The 25511-nt window shown below is 41.3% G+C and overlaps 1 protein-coding gene across 2 annotated transcripts in view; it reads right to left on the minus strand.

Annotated features, from left to right (window-relative positions):
• Positions 1–19720, minus strand: part of usp33 (ubiquitin specific peptidase 33) — a 39707-nt gene extending 19987 nt beyond the window's left edge. For both annotated transcript variants that reach the window (XM_079569702.1, XM_079569701.1), the window contains exons 1-10: positions 19540–19720; positions 17218–17317; positions 17078–17131; positions 16430–16492; positions 11863–12012; positions 11628–11736; positions 9820–9889; positions 6397–6510; positions 6249–6327; positions 903–1113 (exon numbers count right to left, since the gene is read on the minus strand). In XM_079569702.1, the coding sequence (XP_079425828.1) occupies positions 903–1113; positions 6249–6327; positions 6397–6510; positions 9820–9889; positions 11628–11736; positions 11863–12012; positions 16430–16492; positions 17078–17131; positions 17218–17301 (934 nt within the window). In that variant the 5' untranslated portion in view covers positions 17302–17317; positions 19540–19720. The remainder of the gene's footprint in view (positions 1–902; positions 1114–6248; positions 6328–6396; positions 6511–9819; positions 9890–11627; positions 11737–11862; positions 12013–16429; positions 16493–17077; positions 17132–17217; positions 17318–19539) is intronic.
• Between the last annotated feature and the right edge of the window lie 5791 nt (positions 19721–25511).

Here is a 25511-nt window from a genome sequence, read left to right on the forward strand (position 1 = left end):
AGCAATTAATGAGTAATGCTGGGTACTGTTACATTTTGTTATGCCAGTACTTGGTTTTCGATACTGATACTAAAATATTTGTCATGTAGAACCATAAGATAAGATAAGCCTTTATTGATCTCACAATGGATACATTTACTTGTAACATTCAGCTCTTAGAAACACTCAGGGTGTGCAAACAGGCAGAAGATTTGTGAAAAATAAAGAAAAAAAAACAATTAACTAGCAAAAATAGTATGTACAAAAAACATAAGATACCACTATTTTTGTATCTTATGTACAAAAAACAGATTAATAATGTTAATGTATTTTTTTTTCCTCCACTTGATTTCTTTTGCATGTGAATCATTTGTTTGAGGTGAAATAACAACGAAACTCCCTTTAGCTACAACAGGGTGGGAAAAAAACACTTTCCAAGTTTCCACTTTTTTCCCCCAAATTTCCCTTTATTTCCCGTCCCAATTTTTTTTCCACTTTTTTCTCAATTTTCGCCACTTTTTTTTCTCAAACTTTCCATATTCTTTCCCACTTAGTTTTCTACGTGTTTTTCCCTTCAATTGTTCCCAGATTTTTCCCAAAATTAAAACATTTTCCCCAATTTTTGTCACTTTCTTTCTCAATTTCCCCCCTTCTAATATTTTTTTCAACTTGTGTTTCACTTCTTATTTCTTTTAAATTTTGATGACCAACAGCATTAAAATGCTGATATAAAGATTCCATATTGCTTTTCGGTACCTGCTGTCGATTGTTTAATGGTACCCAGCCCAATTAATAAACCCAAAATCTGCAGAAGTTTTCGTCAACAAATACAAAGAGAAAAACATAAAATTCATATGAAAATGAATGAAATCTGAAGGTCCAATTAAGACCGATTGAGGAGATTAAGATCGTAAAACGCTCACCTCCCACTCCTCCTCCGTGCATCTCGTTGTCCGCCCGGTCGCTGCTGCCACAGGACTCGCACGACTGGAACTCGTCCGACTGGCTGCGGCTGTCCTCCTCCGGGCCGCTGTCCACGGAGACGGTGCTGGAGCGGTCGAAAGGCTCCGGCAGCGGCTCCTTCAGCTCCTCGTGAAGCTGGTCCATCAGGCAGCGCAGGAACTCCTGGGAGTCCTGACGGGAACGGGCCAAAAGACACAAATGAGGCTCAGCTGACGTGAAAATATATTCATTAAAAACTTAAAAATGGGATCTCAAAATTGAACAAGGACTGTACTAAAGAAGAAACCTATTTTAAACGCAATTTATTACAATTTCAGCTCCACTATCCAGCACCATTTCATTGCAAAATAAGGAATAATACATTTTTTGTACTATTGGTTTCAAAGACTAAGTGCTTTGCTGAAGTAATTGGAGGTTGCACACTTAAAATAAATGCCGCTGGCTCCGAGATCTGAGAAGCCAGTGGATATAACGTGTCTTGTGCAGGATAATGCTCGTTTCTTCTGCTTTAACGTTCAATCCTCAGCAAGTTTTCATCCAGACAGAAAACAGGACAAAAGCTGCAATTGTGTTGACGGGTAATGTGTGCTCGCCCAGGTTTACTGTATCTCGCTCATCGCGACAGCGCTGCCCCTTATCTCCTCTGTTGTTCTGTCTATCTTTGGAGCCAATAGCACAATTACTCAGACAATCAAAGGAAATTGCTCCAATTAAGGTTCATAATACATTTCATTGCATCTCTTTGTACGCAGATGATATCTTAATTTATACAAGTAACCCTTCTGAATCAATACCTTATATTCTTAAAACCTTCGAGTCTTTCGGGAACATCTCTGGATACAAAGTTAACTGGGGTAAATCTGCTTTTATGCCCCTGGGTCTAGCAAGTTTGACTGGATCCTTATGTAACATCCCAACGGTCTCAAACATGAAATATTTGGGAGTTCTTATTAATCCTTCCCTCAATAGGCTGATTGATAACAACTACAAAAAGATGCTGCTGGCCATAGAGAGTGATCTTAAAAGGTGGAGTCCTCTCCCAATGTCATTCCAGGCTCGTCTATCGATTATTAAAATGAATTTATTGCCTCGTGTTAATTTTATCAGTTCCATGATACCCTTAGCACCACCTCAAGGCTACTATAAAAAACTACACTCGCTTATAAACAAATATTTATGGAACCAGAAAAAACCAAGGATTAAAATTTCAACCTTATACAGATTGAAATCATCAGGTGGTGTAGGTCTTCCAAATTTTGAGTGGTACTCTTGGTGCTTTGTATTAAGATCACTCTTTTCATGGTCCAAAACCAACAAGTCAGCAGCGTGGATGCCTATTGAAGAAGAATTAATAAAGCCATATGGTATGCCCAATCTCTTGTATTCTAAATTACCTTTAAAAATAGTTAAAAGCCAATATGGGCCCATTATTGCACATCTTGTATCTGTTTGGAATCAAGTCAACAAACATCTGGGCAAAGACAAAGATTTTTTTCTTCAAACACCAATATTTCATAACTATTCTCTCCTTATTGATAAGAAACCTATCTCTTTTCCCACATGGGAACGCAAAGGAGTTCACAATCTAAGAGATATTATAGGACAGCATGGTTTAAGGGAGTTTTATGACATACAAAAATGTTTCAATTTACCAGGCTCCTCTTTCTTTTTTTATTTACAGTTGCGAACTGCTATGCGTTCTTATGGGGTCCCTTGGGGATGCACGCTAAAAAATCATCCTCTCCACACCATTCTGAGCAAAGCAAAAGCCACTGGCATTGTCTCGGACATGTACACATTATTAGTTTGTTCTTCACAAAAAGTATTGCCCATTGAACAACTTTGGAAAACGGAATTGAGGGACCACGTGGAGTGGGATTGGAATCACATCTGGTCAAACATCTCTCTCTCTTCAAGAAATCCCAACCACCAAATGATCCATTATAAAATTATTCACCGAGCCTATTTCTATCCTAGGAGACTGCATCTAATGAAATTAAAAGATAATCAATATTGTGATTTCTGTCCAGACAATACCATTGGCACTTTTCTTCATATGGTGTGGCAATGCCCTGGGGTTTTACATTTTTGGGAAAACGTTGCAAAGATGCTCTCAAACATCATGGACAGAGCCATACCCTGCACTCCGAGGCTTCTTTTGTTAGGTGATACTTCCAACCTAAATCTGACTATTAATAATCGTAGAATCTTATTAGCCGGCCTTACCGCTGCTCAAAAGATGGTGGTTTGCCGATGGAAGACAGTGCAGCCTCTGACTGTGAGGGAATGGCTCCTGTCCTACAGAGATATCATTCAGTTGGAGCTCTCTGCCGCTCGAATGCATGGAGCAAAAACTGAAAATATCTCATGCTGGTCCAATTTATTAAATACATCCAAACTGGATTAGATTTCACGTTATAAACTACACTGCTACAATGAACATGTGTTGATGTACTATTTGTTGAAAGAAAGTTTATTACATAATGATATGTACTATATGAATTGTTCAATGTATTGTACATAGCCATATGTATACTGCTATTTCTGTGGATGTCTTTGACGGAGGAAATTAGCACCTTGTATTGCTCAACTGTACATTTTGCTTCACTTATATATGTCAACCTGGACAGGGTTTTATTTTTATTTATTTTTATTTATTTTTTTTGTTTTATTTTTTTGTTGTTTTATTTTCAGTTTTATTTTTATTTTTCATTTTTTATTTATTTGTCTATTTTTCTTTTCTCATTTTTGGGGAAGCCTCTCTGCCCATCATAAGGGAAATGGGATGTGGGTAAAAAAGAAAGGGCTATAAAATGAAAGTGTAACACATGCAAAAAGGTGCAAAATGCCAATGTAATGTTACACTTCAATAAAAAAAATTGATCACAAAAAAAAAAAAGAAAACAGGACAAAAGCTCAAGTTTCATCCACACACAGATATAACCTTAAATGGCCTTCAGTTATCAAGTGGAAAGTTTCTAAACCAGCTCACAATCTCAGGGATTTAAGCAAATTAAACAAAGCTGAATAACTTTGCCATTTGCTCAGCTTTTACTGGACTCCACATTCACTTATTCATTCAGAAGTCTGTTCGTGACTAAACTGCTACTGAAGGAAAATTCCAGGAAAGCGCTGACACAAACATCTCTTTACTTCATTTTGTTCCTCTGTAATTCAGCAAAGCACAAACGCAAGTCCAGACACTGATGAAAGTACAATAAATCTATATAAATATGTCTTGACATCATCATCCACTCCCCTTCGGCCGAAAAAACTCTCTCCTCTAAGAGCCAACTGTTACTCGGAGCTGGAGAGGACTGCGCCGTGCAACGAGGTGTGACAAATGAATATTCTTTGGGTGATTTCAGAGAAGACACGAGAAAGAAGCTTTAACAAAGTTATAACCAGGCGAAGAAAAAGCATTAGTTGCAGCACTGTGCAGGAGTTAGAAGTTCCTCTTGTGAGAGAATGAACCTGTTCCTCCCGCGATAGAGGAGCCATCTCGAGACGTTATGTTATAGAAAACCTACACAAACAAAGGGATCGCACCTGCCAAATATATCGGCATCAGCCTTAGAGAAACCCATATCAGTGACCTCTAGTTTCTTCAGCCTTCACTGTTGAGTTACTCATGCACTGCGGCTCATGAGACGTGACTCCGGTTTATCATAGGCCCTAAAATTCTTATAATCTACATAACCTTTTATAACTGCGATAATTGTAAAACCGATGAACCTCTTACCCCCCCGCCTTAACCAAGCGCATTTTCTCCAGTTCGGCTTTACCCAAGTCTGAAAGCTTCTTGATTGAAGTTCACAGCCTATAGGCCAGTGTAACGCCTCATTTGAAAGCTAAGACCTACAAAACTGATCGTAACTTTTTTGTAGCATCCTCGCCGCGTTTATGTCACATTGAAATAGTGTTTTTGGCATGTTTTCGCCTCTTTTTTGCCACCATTTTGTCAATGGGCGAGGAACGCGCTTCTGTATGGTCCTAAACGGCTTTCTTTTTCCAACAATCGCTATGACCAATGTAACACCGCTGGGGTACTTGAAAGATTTTTACCTCACTAGTTTTTGCTCGAAATTTGGAAGCATTTTCAGTACATTGACTGACTCCAGAGCTCTGTGGAGGCTCCGCCCACTCCTCGAACGCAGGGCCCGCCCTTTTGCCCTTTTAAGGAACAGGCTGCATAGGAGGAGACAGAGCGGCCATTAAATTTCACACAGGATTCGGAAACCTTTTTCAATGAATGGGGCTGATTGGGACCCACTCATCTTTATTATATTATATCTATGGTTTCTGTTGATTTTTTGGTTGTGTTTTCGCCTCTTTTTCGCCTCTTTTTCATCCTTATTTCCATTGCTTTTTTGCTTCTTGTTTATTGTGCTTTTTCGGCATGTTTATGTCATGTTTTCGACGCCTTTTTTGTTGTATTTTTGTCATTTTTCATTGCTTCTTCCATTGGTTTTTTGTCACGTTCTCATCACTTATTGGTCATGTTTTTGCCGCTTATTCATCATGTTCATGTTGCTTGCCCGGCATGTTTTTGTAGCTTTTTTTTTTTTCCACTTTTTTTGTTGCGTTTACATCCTCGTTTTCATCTCTATAATGACGGGGGTTTTTTGTTCAAGAAGCCAAGTTAAGAGGTTAATCTTGACATCCCAACTCCACGCAAACGAAGCCACCAACCAATTCAATCCCGACAAGCAGACATACACAAACAACAACGACTTATTTTCCAAGCGTGATTCTGCCGAGCTTGTACTGCACTGGGCATTGTTGATAATTACAATCTCCCATTTAATATTACCTTGTGGTTTCCCGCAACTCGGAGATGCTGTAGCTGTGAGAAGAGCGAGTGCAGTGAGTTACAGAGGCTTTGGTTTGTCGGGTCCTGTGATTCGAGCTGGACTTAATGCGATTTCTCCAGCAATAAATGGGCGCGCAGTGAAAGGGAAAAAAAAAAGGCAGCGACTTGATAAGATTGAGGCTGCAGCTGAGCTTTATAGACCTTTCACATCACATGAACTTAACACAAGAGCTGCACTTATCTGAACGCTTTTAAAGACTTGTATTCTGTTAAATTGACTTTTTCGAGTTTTGAAAAAAGCTATAATATCATTTCTTTATGGCAAAACTTTGAAGTAAACCCTCTTGGTGTGAGACGAGAGAGCTACTACATAAAATATCAAAGCTTAGGTGCATATAGAGGACGTTTAACAAGATGCTACTTTGATATTCCAGACTTGCAGTCGCTTCAGTGGACAGTTTCAGGTTGAGTTTTCGAAGCCGAGAGTGCGTACCTGCTGGGAGTATCCTCTGAACATGGGGTTAATGGCTTTGATCCCTTGGAAAAGAGTCGTCGGCACCACGTAGGAGGGTCTGGGGAGGGAGGAGACATTAGTCAGGTCGATACATTTCAAAAAACGATGCCAGAACACGAGCGCTGACCTGTTTTTGTGCCACAAATCCGCCACGAGTTTCTGGTAACTTTTACAGAGCGCGGGTTTCTTGTCTGTCCGCACCAGAGCGCCGCATTCCAGGAAGTACTGCGTCAAAGGCGGGCTGAGGGCACACAGGAAATGATTACAGGGGATATTAAATCATGAGGTGTAGACGTTTGATTGAGTTAGGCATATTATGAGTCTGGAGATGTAGACAATAAGGTCACAGGGCAATGGTAAAGGTAGGACAAGTAAAGAGACATGTGGCTCGTTTCCAGAACTTTTGTCAGCACAGTGTCAACACAAATTAGGGGAAATAACCAGCTAAGTGATATAAAGCAACATTAGACACAATAAAATAAAGAGTAGGGTTAATCACAGTCCTATCAAAGTAGGGGTGGGCCATATCGTATATGCCATTTGGAATTTCTTACTTTTGTGCCTAAATAGCTCATAAAATGCTTGGTCTTTATGTAAATCACAAAAATGAGTAAACAGTGTCTGCTTAAACTAAAACCATCCAAACATTTACATTTGATCACATTTCTGTTGGCGATAACATGTAAACATTCACAGGACAGCATGGAATAAGTGAGTGGGTGGTATTCATTTAAGCAAACAGTGTTTACTCATTCTTGTGATCTTATCTATAGGAACTATACAGAGATTAAAAATGTTAAAATGAAGTATTTATTGTAGAATGAGCTCGGACCTGTTCACCACAACTGCCTCTAAAATCCTGCACTGTCACTCAAAAAGGTGTTAATTCGGGTCCGAATTTTCGTCATGCACGAGCTTAATATAGAAGGTGCCGTTACACCTTTTTTAATGGTGATATAGATTTTAGGCCATATCGCTTTTCCCTAGGCAAGGCAATGCAAGGCAAGTTTATTTGTAGAGCACAATCATACACAAGGCAATTCAAAGTGCTTCACATTTTTAAACTCTGTATAGTCCCTTTAAGCATTTTTAGGAAGAACAATACTCTTTGCAAACAATATATGATGTCTTCCTGGGGTCTTACTATGTTTAAATCCTTCTAATCCTGTAGTTTTGACTTCATGTAAAGCGCTTTGTGACCATGTCTGTGACAGGGGCTGTATAAATAAAGACATTTCCTTTCCTTACATGCATTTTCTTAAATGTGATTCTATTGTATATTAGTTCAGCAAATCATATTTCAAACATTTCTCAAAAACCAATGCTTCTAAAAAGTCTTTAAGATTCAATTTGCAGTGCACATATTCATTTCAAAACAAAAGCCACACACACAATCAATAAAAATGGTCAGAAAAATTGCAACAAAATCGTGCAGCTCTTGAGTAAAACTTAAAATCCAGTATTTTTGTTCAACAACTGCAATGTTGATTTATTCCCTATAATAAAATGAACAGAGTGAACAGGGACTGAGCCCAGAACACAATGTTGACTGTGAGAGAACGTCCTGCAGCTGATCCTTCAACATAAGTGAACAGAGAATAATGATCCCGGAGCACAGAGGGAAAAACAAACATCAAAGCCGAGTTTTAAACTCCCCCTTTTCCTCGACGGCCATTTTACTCAGATCGGGCTATTTTCGAATTTGATTTAGATTGCAAATTCTGCCCCACATCCTCGCACTTTATGCTTCAATCCGCCGCAGAGATCGGCAGTGTAATTTAAAACTGGGGTCCCGTGGGGAGAAGGAGGGATGTGAGGAGGAGAATCTGCTGCTATATTACACGCGGCAGAGCGGAGATTAGGCTCATAGTTTGATTTAATATTTAACTGGAGTACTGCCGACTCGGCTAAAGACTCGGGCAAAGGACCAACTTGACTTGTTGGACGAGTGTGACATTTTTCTCTGTCATTATCAATTAATCAATCTACTGTGCCAGGCAAGGGAAAAATGTGAGCACATATTCAAGTGCAGATTCATGATACGAAGGCTTGAACCTTAGCTCCAATACATTTAGTCATTGACAGTTCAAACTGTCAAATGAAAGCATCCAAATAGTATATTATTTGTTCTGTTATTATTATATGCTCTGTCCCCTCTGCTGTTCATACTGGTTAAGTTTTCAGACGACACAGTCCTGTTGTAACGACACCAGGATTTGAAATGAACCACGGCCCTGCATTGACAGAGTTTGTCCAATGGCGTGACAGCAACTACTTGGATTTAAATATCTCAAAAACTAAGGACATGATTACTGACTTTAGACGCTCCACAGCGCCCTCTCTGGGCAGTAGTGTCATTCATGATGAAGTGGTGGAAGCAGTGGAGGAGTACAAATATCTCGGTTCTTGGATGGACAACAAGTTGCGGTTTGACGCAAATACAGACTCCATTTTTAAACGTGGTCAGCAGAGAACCTATCTTTTAAGGAAACTGAACTCTTTTAATGTAAACAAAAGGATTCTCTGCAACTTTTACTGCTGTTTCATAGAGAGCCTTTTAACTTTTTCATTTGTCTGCAAAGCATTGTCAAAATCTGCTCTAAAATCATTGGAGTTAAACAAAGAGACCTAAAATCTCTTTGGGAGGAGCAGGCACTAAAGAAGGCTAAATGTATCTTGGGTCAGCCTCTCCATGCCCTGTCCTCTGAGTTTTCGCTCATGCCTTCTGGACGTCGTCCCCTCTGTCACCGAACTGTTGAATTCTAAAGGGAGTGTGTTTAAGAGGTGACATGGACCTTTTTGAAATGTGTCCTTTTTAATTTATCATCCATTTTCTGCATTGTTGGAAGTGACGCACAGTGAGTGTTGTGATGTATTCGTGCAATATCTGTCTGAGGTTGCGGCAAATCAATTGCCCTTGAGGGATCAATAAAGTCTTCTGAATCTGAATATTTTTAGAGTTACATAGAACTAAGTCAGAAAAAACACTAGCTCCTAACTTCCCATTTCCAATCCAAGGAAGAGAACACAACATAAGCCATGATAGACTTTATATGCTGACATTAATCGTCTAACAGAACCATCATCCAGGTGTGCCACTGCGATAACACAATGTTAGATTACTGCCAGTGCCTAACCACTATTGGACTTTTGTAAACACAGCACGGCTCCAGGTTAAACATTTGAAATAGTCTCTGGGTTTGCAACAAAGCAGTGAAATGATAGCATTAATCTGTTGAAACTACACAAGTTCCAGCTAAAGAGACATCAAGAAGACAAGTGGTGATGGTGGCTAAAAGCTAAACCGATTTGGAGAGAGGAGCGGTGTTCGGTGGTAACACTAGAGTCTATGGGGAGCTACAAAAGGCCATTCATGCCCCTCTCAAATGGCGCAGAGCCGCAGCCCTCGCTCGGGCATCGCTTTCTAAAATGAGCCCGGGACTGAGCGCATCTCAAGAGTCGAGCGAAGCGACGAGAAAACGGCGACAAAGGGAAATCTGCAGATGTAAGAGGGGAGGTGCAGGTGAACGGACGTAAAGCAGCCGCTCACCAGTTTGACAAGGCCTGGAGAGCTGCGTTCATGTAGCACGTGTTGCCGATGTTTTTCAGACCCGTCAGCCCTAAAACAAACAAAACAAGCAATATTAGGATGAGAAATTAAAGCCACGCTGCAGAACATGCCAGGTTATATATCGCTTAGACAGATACATAGAAATGCTGAAGGTAGGAGAACAGTTATAATATTGATTCAGCTTCTTTTTTCCACACTCACCCATTTATATGAGTGTGAGTATCTGTCTTTTGCTTTACTTGATAGTTTGACTCTGTAGCGGTTTGAATACACAACACACCTTATAGCGCTATAATAACAAAGCATATTAATGTACTGTAGAAGGACAAGCAGGCTCCTGAATCTATAATAGGTCTAAAATAACCCGTCAGCAGCTGGTGCGGCTCCACGTGAGGTTTCCTGTGACATATGCCACTGCAGTCTGCTCTTCCTTCATCATAAGCTCCGCCATTTACATAAGACGAGTCCTGGCATAATCAGGGTAATGAAGATAAACAGAAAAGCCTCACTCCTGAGCTAAAAGTGTACAGCAGCCAATCACCTCACGTGTATGCTGACCTTTAGAATGACTATGTGGGTTGTATACATTGGATAGTCATAGCGGATGTAGTATTGCGTGAGGAAGCATTGATAAAATGTACCGGCACGTGTTAGCAGATTAACAACAACAAGAAGTGGGCGGGACTCTGTATCTGTTCTGATTATGAGCACTTTGCCCTTTTTCAATAATAAGGATGAAGCAATACTGTTGCAAACCACGATACACTGCTTTGTGGCGCAAAAAAGATAATTGTCCTGAAGCGTCTCTAGAAGGGTAGAAAAAAAAAACATTTCCCCCTTTTTTTTCAATTCTTTCCCTGGCCCTATTTTCCTCCCATTTTCTTGCCCCAATTTTTATTTTTTGCTTTTATTTTTCATTTTCTTTTCCCCATTTTTTTGCCACTTTTTTACATTTTTGTCCCCATTTTTTTCTCCACATTTCTTGACATTGGAGATAAACTCGATCTTGTAAAATTGCAAATCTTCCAAACAACAATTTTGATATTTTCGATATACAGCTGTCCCTCGCTATAACACAGGTTACCTTTTTATGATTTATTTTTAGTATAATATTGCATGCTTTTTTACAGCGTATAAACGCCATACACACATTGTGTTCTGCGTCCTGATTGGCTCGTCGCAGAGTGAGCCTCCCCTCGTGCAGTGAGGATCTTTGTCAGCGTTGACACGTCAGCGCACACACTGTACGCCGCAGACAGAGTCACAGCATCACAGGCATCACGGGCATGAGCGGGTCCGACTCCGCATTCACTTTCTCTGCACTTTTCCACGAAAATAAACAACGCTAGCATGTGGCGCTCGCCTCAGCTAAACACTCGCCTTCTGAAGCCTGAAACTACTACGATAAAACTTTGCTCGTAGCTACGATTGTCTCTCAGTTTGAACATTTGCACAGTGGAGACGAGAGCAGCTCACGATCTTTCCATCCTCATGTCTGTAATGTGAATCTAAAAGTCTTATAAGATAAAAAAAAACACACAGTAACACCCGGCATAAGGGAGAACACGTGTGAACTAGTGAGAAAAGTAAGAGTTTCCATAACAAACCAGTTGCGTTATGATTTGGCAGATTTTCCACCAACCACAATACTTTGACTGGAGCGATGTGAATATTCTTTAGTTAAATTTCACTTTGTAAGCATATATTCCATTGATCACATCTGTGAAATATTAAGATAATATGCTGTGTTTTTTTTGTTATTCATGACAGACTGCTTGATGACCGACCTCTTGCTCGTAGCTCATCTTCCTCCTCCGTCTCCATGTCCAGTTCCTCACTGGCGCCACTAGAGGGCACTCTCAGAGACGTGGGACTCCCGGGGGCTCGGCTACTCTCCTAAACAAACAAAGCAACCCTTATTGAGCTCGTCTTATCTAATAAATGAGTAACTACATCCTCCGAGATAAACCCGGAGTTCGATTTTATTGTTATACAACTGAGTGTGCCGTTACGTAACGTTACCTGAGCGGCACTGGCGGCAGAAGTCTGGGGTTTGCAGTTGCCGTTGGGTGAATTCGGTCCGAGTTTCCGCTCTAAGAAAACCTCCTTTGCACAGGCGTAGCACCAGACTCGGAGCGTGGTGAGGTTCACAGTCAAGTTGTGCTTCGTGTCCTGGAAAAAAACAATGAATGAGATGAATACAGGTTTGGAATCAAGGTTAATCTTTAGTAAACGATCTACAGTAGACATGAGCAGACTGTTTTGGCACACGGGCAACATTGGGTTTTTGAAATTGTCAGGAAGGCCAGGTCGGTCGCGGATTGAATCATTTTAGTACAATTCTAAACGGTCATCGCCTAAACACATACAAAAAAGAAAAAAATTGCAGCCATTATTCATTACCTTTCTTTAAGTCAGCAAAAATTGTTGTTTTTCACCCTTTTTAGCCAATGCATTTGGGGCTTGGCCGGATGGAAGGGCTAGACGGCCACATTAGTTTGCCCACCTCTGATCTACAGTGATAGATTACATGTTGAGGTATGCACTCGAGCAGGAACTTAGCATGTAACAAATGAAACACTTGGTTTGTCATGGAAAACCACAACAGCTGTATTTTCTGCTGACTCTGGCTGCTCAGTGAATGTTTGTTTTGGCAATATCAGGTGAGGACATTTCCGCATCGCAAGAGGCCACAATTAAACATGAACTCACTGAGGTTTTCCATTTAGGATTTTCATGTTTTTTTGCAAACACAGCCTCAAACAAAAAAAAGTTTTACAGTTTAGGTTCTGATTAGCATTTTTAAGCAGTAATAAATCAATAAGTAATATATCGGTAATTGGCAATACATGTCATATCGAGGCACCTGTATCGTGATTCACAAACACTAAATAAACATTCTGTAACACTTTATAATAACTACACCTTATTTAGCCTTAATAAATGATGAATTAACACTTAATTCATCATGAACAATTCATTACTTAAGCAGTACTAAGTAACTCTTGCCCCTAGAGGCCATAAGCGCCACTGCAGGTGTCGTAGCATGTTACGTTTTTTTACTCATTAACCCCTTAATTGTCCATGAGAGTAAATACTGCGCTGACAGAAAAAGACAAAGGGAGAGAGGGATATTGCACATCCAATTATTAGATTTTTTTTTTCTTTTCCGCAGTTAGCTTTGCCCGTTAGCCTGTTAGCTTCTTCTTTGTGATTCCATTATAGTGTGTATTGGTGACTCTGACCCGGAGGCAGAAAAGCTGCAAGGGTGGTTTTCTGGACAGAGACACCAGGGGGAGATGAAAGACCCCCCAATCATCCCATTAACACTTGCATTACCCCCAGAGGGACTACGGAAAGGATTTATTAAGGTAAACAAGTTACTTAGTTCTGCTTTAAACACTACTTAACAACGAATAAGTGAAGTATTTGAAGAACTACTCATTAGGAGTTAGGCATTAACTGTAGTACACACTTAACTAATGAGCTGTTCATGATGAAATATGTGTCGACTGATCATTTATTAACACTAAATAAGATGCAGTTATTATAAAGTGTTATTTTCTTTACCCATGAAAAAAGGAAAAGATTTACAGTTTTTTGTACATTTCTTTGTAAAAAAAAAAATGTGCGAGTCCTCCTGACTTTCTCCTGCTCATTCCACTACTTTTGGGTATTTTCGGCACGAACCCAAACGTGAGCGGCTGCCGACCAAACCAGTGCATTATTCATGGGGCGCACTAGCCCCCGAGCTGCAGCTGAAGGGACACAGCTCTAGACTTCACGTGTAAATCATTTATACAGGAACGAACCGCTGGGACTTTACCACCAACCCAATGAACAGGTTTGGCAAATAAAACTTTATCAATCCGAAACGGTCTTTGTGGCAGTTTGTGTTTTTGTTGTTAATTAGGCTCAAAAGGAAACAAAACATCCAGTGCAGAGACTTGAGCTGCAACTCATTTATTTTCTCTGTGCAGTCGACTGTGCATCTTAACAACTTTTAACACAATTAAGGTTAAAATATAGAGTGAGGACCTATTAATATAATTTTTTTTATGAGTCATTGCTTATAAGACATTTTGATTTAGTTGCTGTCGTCGTGTTTGAGAAAAAATATAACCATATAACGACTGTCGATTACTCAAAAAGCCACTTGATTATTCTTGATAGTCATCTGGTCGCAGTTTATCTCATTATCTTGAGTTTTGATCTTTGTGTCAACACAACATTGGACACACTTAACCCTGGAAATACAATATATAATGTGAGTCACAAGCTTAAAACCTGCATTGAAAATAATCCTATTACTATACTTCTGAAAAAGCAAGGAAAAAAAATTTAGTCATGTAAAATAAAGGCTTTTTAACTTTTATAACCTTTATGAGCGCCTCAGCTTTTTGCCTTTTCACCTGTTATGAACGATCCCTGCACCGAAGAGCATCAAAAGGATATGATTTTGAACATACTATAAACAAAGTCTCAGCACTCTCCTACAAATCATGTTTTGAAAGTGTTACAATACTCCCTTTGACCTTCCACAAACCAACCTTCTATATTCCATTTGCACATTCAAACTACTCTTCTGCTGCATATTCATAGATTTAAATGCCTTTCTCCTCCCGGGGCCTCCAAAGCACTAGTTAATTATGGATCTCAAGTCTTGGAGGAAGGTTTCAAAATGGCTGCCTTGAAAATAAACAGCGAAGGCACCGAGGGAGCTGCACTCGGCTGACCCAAATATCAAAATATGACTGGGGGAAATGGTCAACCACGAACAGCATGTTTGCGATATCCACTGACAGGGCTGGACTACATGAGAAAAAAGGAAAAATGTTTACTACTGCAATTATTCATGTACTTTTTAAGCAAGTTTCACTCAATTAAAGCCTAAATGCACTGTAGGTGTAAAGTAAGGGATTCAATGTTGTATAATTTGACAGCTATGGCCTGCCACTTATCAAAAATATGAAATTTAGATACATAACATTACAATAAAACACAGGTCTAGGTCTTAATTTGACAGGGAGTGAGTCACGGCTGCTTTTTTATTCACCCTGTAACCTTGATTTGCTTTCATTGGTCATAGTACAACCCTTAGTCAGCACTGCAGCTCTTTAAGGCCTACATTTTATCCTCCGAGCTAGCAGCTAAAGCCGAATCTCCTCCATCTCCCGAAGGAATGGCAATTAATAATGGATGAAGCGCTGCTGAAACTGGCCCGAATGAGGAGATGTAGGCAGACAGCAACAGCAAAAAGCCTGATCATTTTTTAAACAACGTACGCGGCACAAAAAAAAAAAAAAAAAAGAAGTGGCACGCACAAAAACTCTAGGTCACAGATGGAAAGTGACAAAAATACGGCGAAATGTTTTATCAGCGCTCGGGGGAATAAGGGTGTCCTGGAGTGACTTTGGAGCCGTTGTTATTGTAGATAAACAGATCATCTGAAAGTCTCACAATTGGATTTAAAGTTAAGATGGATGCTGTTCCAATCTTTTTTAATCCAGTATGAAACATTTTCTGGTTAACAATAGCCTGACGCATTTTGTATTGATACATGTGCTGTACCTTACACTACACGTAAAAATGTCTCTATATATATGTATCTATGTCTAACAACCTAGGGCTCGGTGATATACCGATATTTAAGATATATCGATATATTTTTAAATGAGATATGGAATTAGACCATATCGTGTTTATCGGGATATTTCAAATTCAGATAAGCTATTAAGTTAACAATAAGAAACAGGTAATCTCAAGGTGAGGTTTAGCCTAAATTGAGCACTTTATTGTGTTATCTCTTTATATATAAATGCTGTCCTCAGAAAAGGTTTGACCAATTTTATTTCATAAGCTTTTTTTATTGAAGATATTTTTTTTTATGTAAATGTGCACCTTGCGGAGCTTTGTTATACATATGTTTACATTTTATGGTGAGTTTTCAACAAAACTCCTATTTGACTTTGAATTTGACTTAACATTTAATTTCACAGCTCTCACTTTGCGGAATACATATCAGGATATATACCGTATGTCGATATTCAACTAAATATATCGGGATATGTCTTTTGGTCCATATCGCCCAGCCCTATAATACAATATAAAGGTATATAATAACCGTTTTCAATATTGCAATAACAAAATTGCTGTACTAACTAAACCATTTCAACACAGTACGTCAAAAGGTTAAGCAATCTATCCATCTACATGCATTGGGGCTTCTTGCGATATGGAACATTGCAATAACAATAATTTGGCAACATATTGTGCATCCCTACGGCGTTGAATCTTTATCCCAAACCATGAACCAGAAAAATATTGATCATTAGTTCATATAAAAGACACCTTTATTTAGCTAAATAATAGGCTGCAAGTAACTTCAAGTATCTTCCTATGGCGCTGACTCAGGAACCATCATCAAAACTCTACAAAGAAAATATTTTTTACAAGTTTTAGTAGACGTGTGTGCATTGAAATTTCCACAATAATATTATGATTCGTTTTCCTTCAGTGTAAAACAATTTTGTAGCAAAGACAGATGTTTTGTTCCCTTTTGGTTGTCAACACACTTGGGCTTTCTCACCTGGGAGTGGACAGTGCTGTGGTCGGCGTGAGATTCTCCACAGCCGACGTACGAACAGCCATTCTGGAAAGAAAGAAACAGATGTAAACGACAGTGAGCAAACAGTAAACAGCCTGACACTTCTATCATGATGAAACTTTATTTTGAAGCTATTGTAACAGAGAAACTAGGATATTTTTTGTCATTCGCTGGGAGCAAGCACATTCAGATTATCTCAGTAAACAACATTATTGATCTAGCCATTATTGAGCAGACAATATTACTGAGTAGAATGAAATATATCGCTAAAACAGTATCATAGTCAGGGGAGAAAGTAGTTTTTTGTTTATAAGGTTTGAACCACTGCAGCACTATTCAAAGGAATAGGCCACCGTTTTTACATACTGTGAGATGTTCTTTAAACAAACTCTTCAATTTAAATAGGGAAAACGTGGAAGAGCTTGGTAGCTTCCATCTTCACCTCGTTTGGAGCTATAGAGGAGGAGAGGCTAAATGCTAACGCCATCTGTGCTGTGTTTACGTGACTGAGGGCACACGTGAAGACCAGACAGGTACAAATGAACTTGTCTAAGGTAAGAACATATCTCAGTGTGTAAAAACGATGGCCTATTCCTTTAACGGGAGCCAGAGTTTCTCACACTGCCTCACCTCAAGGCAGGCCCACAGGTTTGGTCCTCCAACTTCACAGTCTTGACACTTGCCCTGGAGAAGCACACACGTCATTTTCTTTGATAAGGTCAGGCAATGTGCAACCATAATATTATACAGAAATGTGAAGAGAGACTCACGTGAGATTTCTGAATAAGTTCCTCTTTGGTGATCTCCCCCACACAGTCGAGGTGGGGGCAGTCGGAGCTGGAGGCTGGAGACATCGCTCAAGCTCAAGATCTGAAGACAAACAGAGGTTTCAAAGTCATAAAATGAGACAGGAATGAGGCTTGATTTGTGATTTTTTTTCTATTGATATTACTTCACACATCAACATGCCTGGACAATATAATCTGACTTGCATAAACACTGTCCTTGCAGTGTGAACCAAATGTGTATAGAGCTGCGTTAACAGGTGAATATCTCCAGTTATGCCATCAATACAGCTTTATCTCCTCCATTTATTACACTTAATCAACAAAACCTCTCAAAGGAACAGCAAAGATGACCTTCTTGTGTAGCGTAAACATGACTCAATCAATATCTTACATATCGTCAGCCTTCGAGCATAATTTCCTCATTTTGTTTAGGTACCATTTACCATATTTTTTAGATACTATTGGCTATGTCCTCAAACAATCGTGAGAAAACTCCTTCGGTCATTTTCAAGAAGGCTTGGAATTGGGTTTCTTTTCCCCCCCAATACAGTATGACTCAGGCAATCGTGCTAGGAGGCTAACGATACGCAACTTCTTATGGTGTAACTAAGTGTTTGAATGTAAGCAGAGAAGCCAGGCAGTGCAATCTGAGTCACTGGCACAAGCCCAGTTTTGTGTCGCCATCATGACTGACAACTTCCTCAATTTTCACTGTCACAGCTACCACTGTTGACAACTCGCCTCCTCCACAGAAACTATTTCAGCAATGACAAGAAGGACAGGCGTTTGTTGAGCGATTAAAGCATGTACAGAGGAACAGGATTTTAACCAGTGTTTATAAAGATGTTGGCGTGAGAGGGGTGGAAGTAAATCAAATAGTACATAGCAGGAGTAAAGGAGATTTAACTACTATGAGATCAGCGGGCCACAGTGGCAGAATGCAGGTTGTGGGGCAAATGATTCTCAGCACAAAGGGATTAGTAGATTCCTTTTGAACAAATGACTCTTTAACAAAGCCAACATTCAGCGCATGCCTGATAAGAAAAGGATTTGCACACAAAAAAATACATATCAGTGACTACGAATGTGAATAATGAATGTTTTTGTTTACTTCAAAGGGGCCACATTGTCACAGTCCACAATAACTGTAAATGCTACTACAACAAGGTGGAAATGCTTTGAGCTTGTGGTAAGTGGTTTTGCTATCACCAGGCCTCTGCTGACAACAAGGTTACCGCAAATGCAGGGGGCAAATCCATGGCCATAAACGAGACAAACCGCTCTGAATGAGAAAGTGTTCATGGAGAAGTGCATGACCTAAGGCTGTGTACTAAGTAATGGTGTTGGCAAAGGTAGTAGAAAACTGTTCAATAACTCACACAGGGTCATTATACCATTGCAGTATGGCTCCCTCCTTTCTAAATGACAATTTACAGACAGCATTTTATAGATAATACATTTAAAGCGTTACATTTTAGCAGCTGTGAGAATTTCATGAGAGCATTGAAAAGTAAAGAAAGGTGATAGCACACATAAGGAAGGGAATCCATGCCCACGAGCCTGATGCACTGCTCTGAATGAGAAGCAGTGCTCCCGGGGATGAGCACAGACCGAGGCCGTGAGGCTGCGTGCACAAAGAGGTGTTGATTCAGGGTGGGGTCGACAGTGACACCAACTCCGATGCACGTGGACACGTGGTCTGTAGTAAATTTACCACGCTGTGCATTTATCCCTATCAAGGTTGTCGAAATGATTTTACACCTAAAGTTAGACGCTTGAAGCCTGCATTATCACGCGTGACAAGCTGGCTCCGTGCACTGTCAGCACTGAAACCAAAAGTTACGTGATCGATGCCCATTTATTGTGTCTGGCTAGTGCGAATTGTTAAGAGGCAAGATTTGTATATCGTGTTGTAGGTTGAGCAGTTGTGCATAGCTTGGCCTTGTCTCTACTCAGAGTGAGTTGTCAAAACCAGTCGAGGCGTTGACAGCGTCACAGACTGTTAGCACTGCGCCGATCCCGTTAGCACTAGCCCGGAGGCACATTATTAGCAATTATAAAACTACTTGATTGTCAGGTCAGGGCTGGTGCATGCTATTTGTTCAGAAGCAATCGGTCGATGCATTTGACAACGTTGTAACTTTCAGTATTAAAATGATTACAAATAAATATCGATGTTCATCACTGGGTGCTAGCTAGCTTTAGCATACCTAGCATTGCTGCATTTACATGACCGTATGACTACTCAGGAGACACCAGCGGCACCGAGGTCAGTAATTACAACAACGGCACAATCAGTTTTACCTGCACGATTAAAACGACGTTGTCCTGTTCAAGTAGAGCTGGTAAAATCCCACATCCACCGATTCAGTCCAAAATAAGAAACATAATTGTAGTGAGAAATCCTTCAGTTTAAAGTCCGTGCGCCTCCTGTCGCTGCGCTCTGCGTGGTTACCAGCGCTACCAGAGACCACGCCCCTTTTCCGGTCAAAACCATTCAAACGCTAATGTTCTCATTTCACCACTGATGATCTGATCTATGGGCTGCATTTTACCCTCTTACCCCCCGCTTTAACAGTGCTTTTTCTCCAGTTTTACAAAAATCTCGACTGGAGCTTACAGCCTATAGGCCAGTGTAACGCCTCATTTGAAAGCTAAGATCTGAGAGGATCTACAAAACTGATATAAACTGAACATTTTCCTCACGTTGTTGCCGTCACTTTTTTCACGTACATTTTAATCACTTTTTTGTCACATTTTGTTGCTTTTTTGCTGCTCTTTTGTGGCTTTTTTGTCACTTTTTCGTTGCACTTTCATTGCTTTTTTGTCACACTATTATGGTGTTCGTTTGTTGCCTCTTTGTGGCTTTGTTATTTGTGTTTTCATCACATTTATGCCACTTTTTTGTTGATTTAATTAATTTATTTTTACTTTTTTGTTGCACTTTCATTGCTCTTTTTTGTCACTTTTTTGCACATTAATTGCTTTTTTTTGTCGCTTTTTTGTTGCATTTTTCTCCTTATTTTCTACCCGTTTTTGTCCCAAGAAGCTTTAACATTTGACCAAAACTGGAGAAAATGTGCTCGGTTCAGGTGGAGGTTCAGAGGTTAAATGATATGAACACATTAATTCTAATTACTTTATTATCTAGTCAATCAGTGGTTCAGAAGGGATAAACTAATAAGTGTGGTACCCCGGCCGATTTTCTTCATTGCCAAAACACCAAGGGCCGAACCTCAACATTGTAGCCTAAAGTAAAGAACTATTTTCTGCAAATGCCAATGTTTGACATCAGTGGTTCCCAAGTGGCAGGGCTTGTGGCAGTGGCCACCATTACCCATTACCCAGTGGCCACCCATTACCCATTACCCAAATAAAACAAAATATTGTCAATTATATGAAATATTGTCAAAATATTGTATTTCCCACACAAGACAGAAATTATGATCAAAACAACCCAATAACATTCATTTCAACAGACACAGTTAGACACTTTTGGGTCGTGTCCGACCATTAGAGAATCACTGTTTAACATTATATATGACCAAGCGGGATGTTCTGACAGGACATTTTTAAAATACTGACACCATTTCTCACATTTTTTAGTACTTTAAGAGGTATTTGAGCTCTTTTTTTGCACAATAATATTTCACATAATCATCTTTGGGGGCCAGAGGTTCTGTTTTGGAGGGTCAGATTTGGCCCCTGGCCTGACGTTGCCTGCTCAATAGTTACAGACTCATAGAGGCAATCTGCACTTGCACCATGTGGTGTGTCCACACTTAGATCCACTGCAATCACCCTATCACTTTATCACTATCACTTAATCACTATATCTATTTTTATATCTATATTTTTTGTGACTTTATATGCCTAAACATCTGTAAATACAATCCCCATGTTGTTCAATGTCAAATTGTTGTTGTCTTACCATATGTCACTTTTAATTTTATCTTATTTATCTTATTTATTCAACATTCTTAATGCATGCCCCATAGCCTTATAGTTGAAAGGTTTTTAGCATTCTGTGCTATTTGTTTTATGTCGCACGCTTGCACCGAGAAAAAATCCTAATTTGTGAAGCTGTTTACAAACAACGGCAATAAAAAACTATGCTGATTCTGATTCTGATGATTACATATTTCACCTGTACGAACCTAGTGTCCTGTACAACAGGGGCGGACTAGGACTAAAAAGTGGCCCTGGACTCTGACCAGCCCGGCCCAAGTTAGTGTAAAACACACGCGTCCACAAAGACATATTTTGACATCAATTTATAATAGGCCTAATATTTGTTGCGCCAATTAACAGAGCTGTTAAACAAATAGAATAGAGATTTTTTGTTTTTTTTGCTGCTTCACTGTGAAATTGCAAGGCCGGGTAGCAGCACCCCCTTGCAGGCTGGTGACCCTCAAGCCAGCAGCCCTTCTGTGCTCCTCCAGAATGGACCTATAGCCAGTCTGCCCCGGGTCATAATGACACGAGATTGATTAAATAAAAAATAAAAGGTGTAAATCTATTCTCAACTACTTCAACAGCATTAAGTTGTTCAAAGGTTACCAGTTAAAAAGCTTTTAAACAAATACTGAGTCACAAATAGCCTAAATCTATTGCTAACATCAAGATGCAAGAAATTTAAAGAGGGGGTATTATGCTTTTTTCAGCCACATAGCACCAGTCTATAGCACACTACAATGATGACCAAACCTTCTGTTGGTCTGTAAATGCAGTAAATTAGAATAACTGCCTTGTATAAAATTGCTCTTTCAAAATGGCGTTAGCAAATGACTTGAAATAGGCCCCTGTCTCTTTAAGAACCTCTGACCCTTTCTGACACGCCCCCTCCACACGCTGTCTGTGGCATCACAACAACACTCCGCTTGTCTCCACCGTATTGAATCTACGATCGGTGCATTTTAATTTTTATTGTTGGAAAGGAGCTACTGTTTATCACTTTGGGAACAATGGCCACACAGGATATTATTTGGAGACGAACCTTCCACACCGGACGCTTGGAAGGGGCTCTTGCCTGAAAAATAACTGCTGTTTGGAGGCTCTCTCTTTGCATCTGCCATGCCCTATGGATCTCTAACTATACCCCCATGGACGACACCAGGATCTGCAGGAGCCCATACGATTCAAAAGACGGACATTATCTGTGCAGGTGGACAATGGTTTTTCGAAGTTACCCCGTTAGCTTGTTATAATCGACTAGCTCATTGTTGATGAAAAGTCTGCAATAAACCACAAATGTGTAAAGCCAGGCTCATTGTGTGATCATCGTAAAGGCTGCTTCGAGTAGTTGCTGCTTTATTGACGTTATTTGTGCATAATATGCTGCCTGTTTTCAATGAATGTTGTGAAGGTGAAGGTTGTTAGCTTGTCGCGGCTAATAGTGCCTTAGCTCCGGGAGAAACCACTCGGCTACGACTCACTGTAGATGAAATGTGAGCAATAAACTACGAAATCAACAAGCCAGGCTACGTGTGTGATCGTCATAAAGGCTGCTTCAAGCAGTTGCCTGTTTTAGTGACGTTTTCAATGCATAATATGCTGCTTGTATTCAGTGAATTTTCCCGTTAGCTTATCGCGGCTAGCTTGTTAGCTCCGGGAGAAAACCACTCGGCTACGACTCACTGTAGATGAAATGTGTGCAATAAACTTCCAAATCAACAAGCCAGGCTCCGTGTGTGATCATTGTTAAACGGTTCTTTATGTGTGTGGTGGTTTTATTGACTTTATGTGTGCATATTTCTCGTTTTCACGTGATGACTCGAGGTTTAGCTTAGCATTAGCTTTCTCCGGAGGCTCTGTGCATCATCAAGGCCCAGCGCAGAACCAGACACTGAAATAAGTGTTCTTGTCACCGGTTTTAATCCTGGGTGTTTAGGTAACAGAAACACTGATGTGTGTCTTTGTAAAAGTTTCAGAACTGCTGTAACTCCGGTTCACAACACATGAAGCTAATCCTCCATGATGACTCTGTTTACATCTTAGGGCTAGACACTGCGGGGAGGGGGTTCTGCTGAGGAGCAGTGGTTGGTTACTCGGCTGGTGACGAAAGGTCGGAGGCGTATCCTGGAGGTCGAGGGCGTTTCCTGAAGGAATCAGGCGTTTTATCCCTAAAATGGCCGCCATCAGAGTTTCTACAGATTACTCGAAAATACGTGAATGTGCTAAGGCAACACTTCAGGCATGTTTTTGATGAGGGAATGACTTAATAACATGATGTAAAGCTTGAAAAAGTCCATTTTGCATAATACCCCCCCTTTAACAGTTTTTTTTTTCACTCGTAGTCTTTTTCTTTTTCATCACTTTTCATTGTGTTTTTGTCGCTCTTTTGTTGCTTTTTTTATATTTTATTTTACTTTTTGCTCCATTTTCATCCTTGTTTTGTCACTTATTTCCCCCCAGAAGCATTTAGATTTGGGTAATGCCAAAATTGGAGATAATTTTTCTCGGTTCAGGTTTTTCTCCTAATTGGAATGACATAGCGCTATTTCTCCAGGCGAAATGAAGATATTTTTTAAAATAAGCCTTCATTGTGTATGAAAACAGACATAATGTGATAATTAATGTCAGAAAAGTATTAGTAACGAAAGGCCAGAGTAAATGTAATATTTCTTTGCATTAGACGTTCAAACAGAGCGCTACCCGGAAGTAGCGTGATGACATCATCACAGCAAACAGGTTTCCATGGTCACCATAGTGTTTTGATGCGTTAATGTTAAAAGACCCATATGGACGTACAATATTCAAGGACCGTGACGTCGCCCGGCATGGCGCAGCCGGGGCCCCACCCTGGAGCCAGACCTGGGGTTGGGGCCCGAACGCGAGCGTCTGGTGGCCGGGTCTCTGCCCACGGGGCCCGGCCGGGCCCAGCCCGAAGGGACGACGTGGGCCCGCCCTCCTGTGGACCCACCACCCGCAGAGGGATCCGTAGGGGTCGGGTGCGGAGAGGACTGGGTGGCAGTCAGAGGCAGGTGCCTCGACGACCTGGTCCGCATGCACAGCTTCTGGCGTTCGGGACATGGAACGTCACCTCACTGGGGGGGAAGGAGCCTGAGCTTGTGCGGGAGGTTGAGAGATACCGACTAGATATAGTCGGGCTCACCTCCACGCACAGCTTGGGTTCCGGATCCCAACTCCTGGAGAGAGGCTGGACTCTCCATTTTTCTGGAGTTGCCCGCGGGGAGAGGCGGCGGGCTGGGGTGGGTTTGCTCATATCCCCCCAGCTCAGCCGCCACGTGTTGGAGTTCACCCCGGTGGACGAGAGGGTCGCGTCCCTACGCCTTCGGGTCGGGGACAGGTCTCTCACCGTTGTTTCGGCCTACGGGCCCAACATCGGTGCAGAGTACCCGGCCTTCTTGGAGTCCCTGGGAGGGGTACTAGATGGTGCTCCGACTGGGGACTCCATTGTTCTGCTGGGGGACTTCAACGCCCACGTGGGTAACGACAGTGAGACCTGGGAGGGGGTGATTGGGAAGAACGGCCTCCCCGATCTGAACCCGAGTGGTGTTCTGTTATTGGACTTCTGTGCTAGTCACAGTTTGTCCATAACGAACACCATGTTCGAGCACAAGGGTGTCCATAAGTGCACGTGGCACCAGGACACCCTAGGCAGGAGGTCAATGATCGACTTTGTAGTTGTGTCGTCTGACCTCCGGCCGCGTGTCTCGGACACTCGGGTGAAGAGAGGGGCGGAGCTGTCAACTGATCACCACCTGGTGGTGAGCTGGATCCGCTGGCAGGGGAGGAAGCCGGTCAGACCTGGCAGGCCCAAGCGTGTTGTGAGGGTCTGCTGGGAACGTCTGGTGGATCCCTCTGTCAGTGGGGTCTTCAACTCCCACCTCCGGAAGAGCTTCACCCAGATTCCGGGGGAGGCGGGGGACATGGAGTCAGAGTGGACTCTGTTCTCCTCCTCCATTGTCGATGCGGCTGCTCGTAGTTGTGGCCGTAAGGTCTCTGGTGCCTGTCGCGGCGGCAATCCCCGAACCCGGTGGTGGCGCCCGGAAGTAAGGGATGCCGTCAAGCTGAAGAAGGAGTCCTACCTGGCCTTGTTGGCTTGTGGGACTCCTGGGGCAGCTGAGAGGTACCGGCAGGCCAAGCGTGCTGCAGCTCGTGCGGTCGCGGAGGCTAAAACTCGGGTCTGGGGGGAGTTCGGGGAGGCCATGGAGGAAGACTATCGGTCGGCCTCGAAGAGATTCTGGCAAACCATCCGGCGCCTCAGGAGGGGGAAGCAGTGCTTCACCAACACTGTTTACAGTGCGGGTGGG

This window comes from Gobius niger (genome assembly GCF_951799975.1).
Source record: "Gobius niger genome assembly, chromosome: 13".
In the NCBI taxonomy this organism is placed as follows: Eukaryota; Metazoa; Chordata; class Actinopteri; order Gobiiformes; family Gobiidae; genus Gobius; species Gobius niger.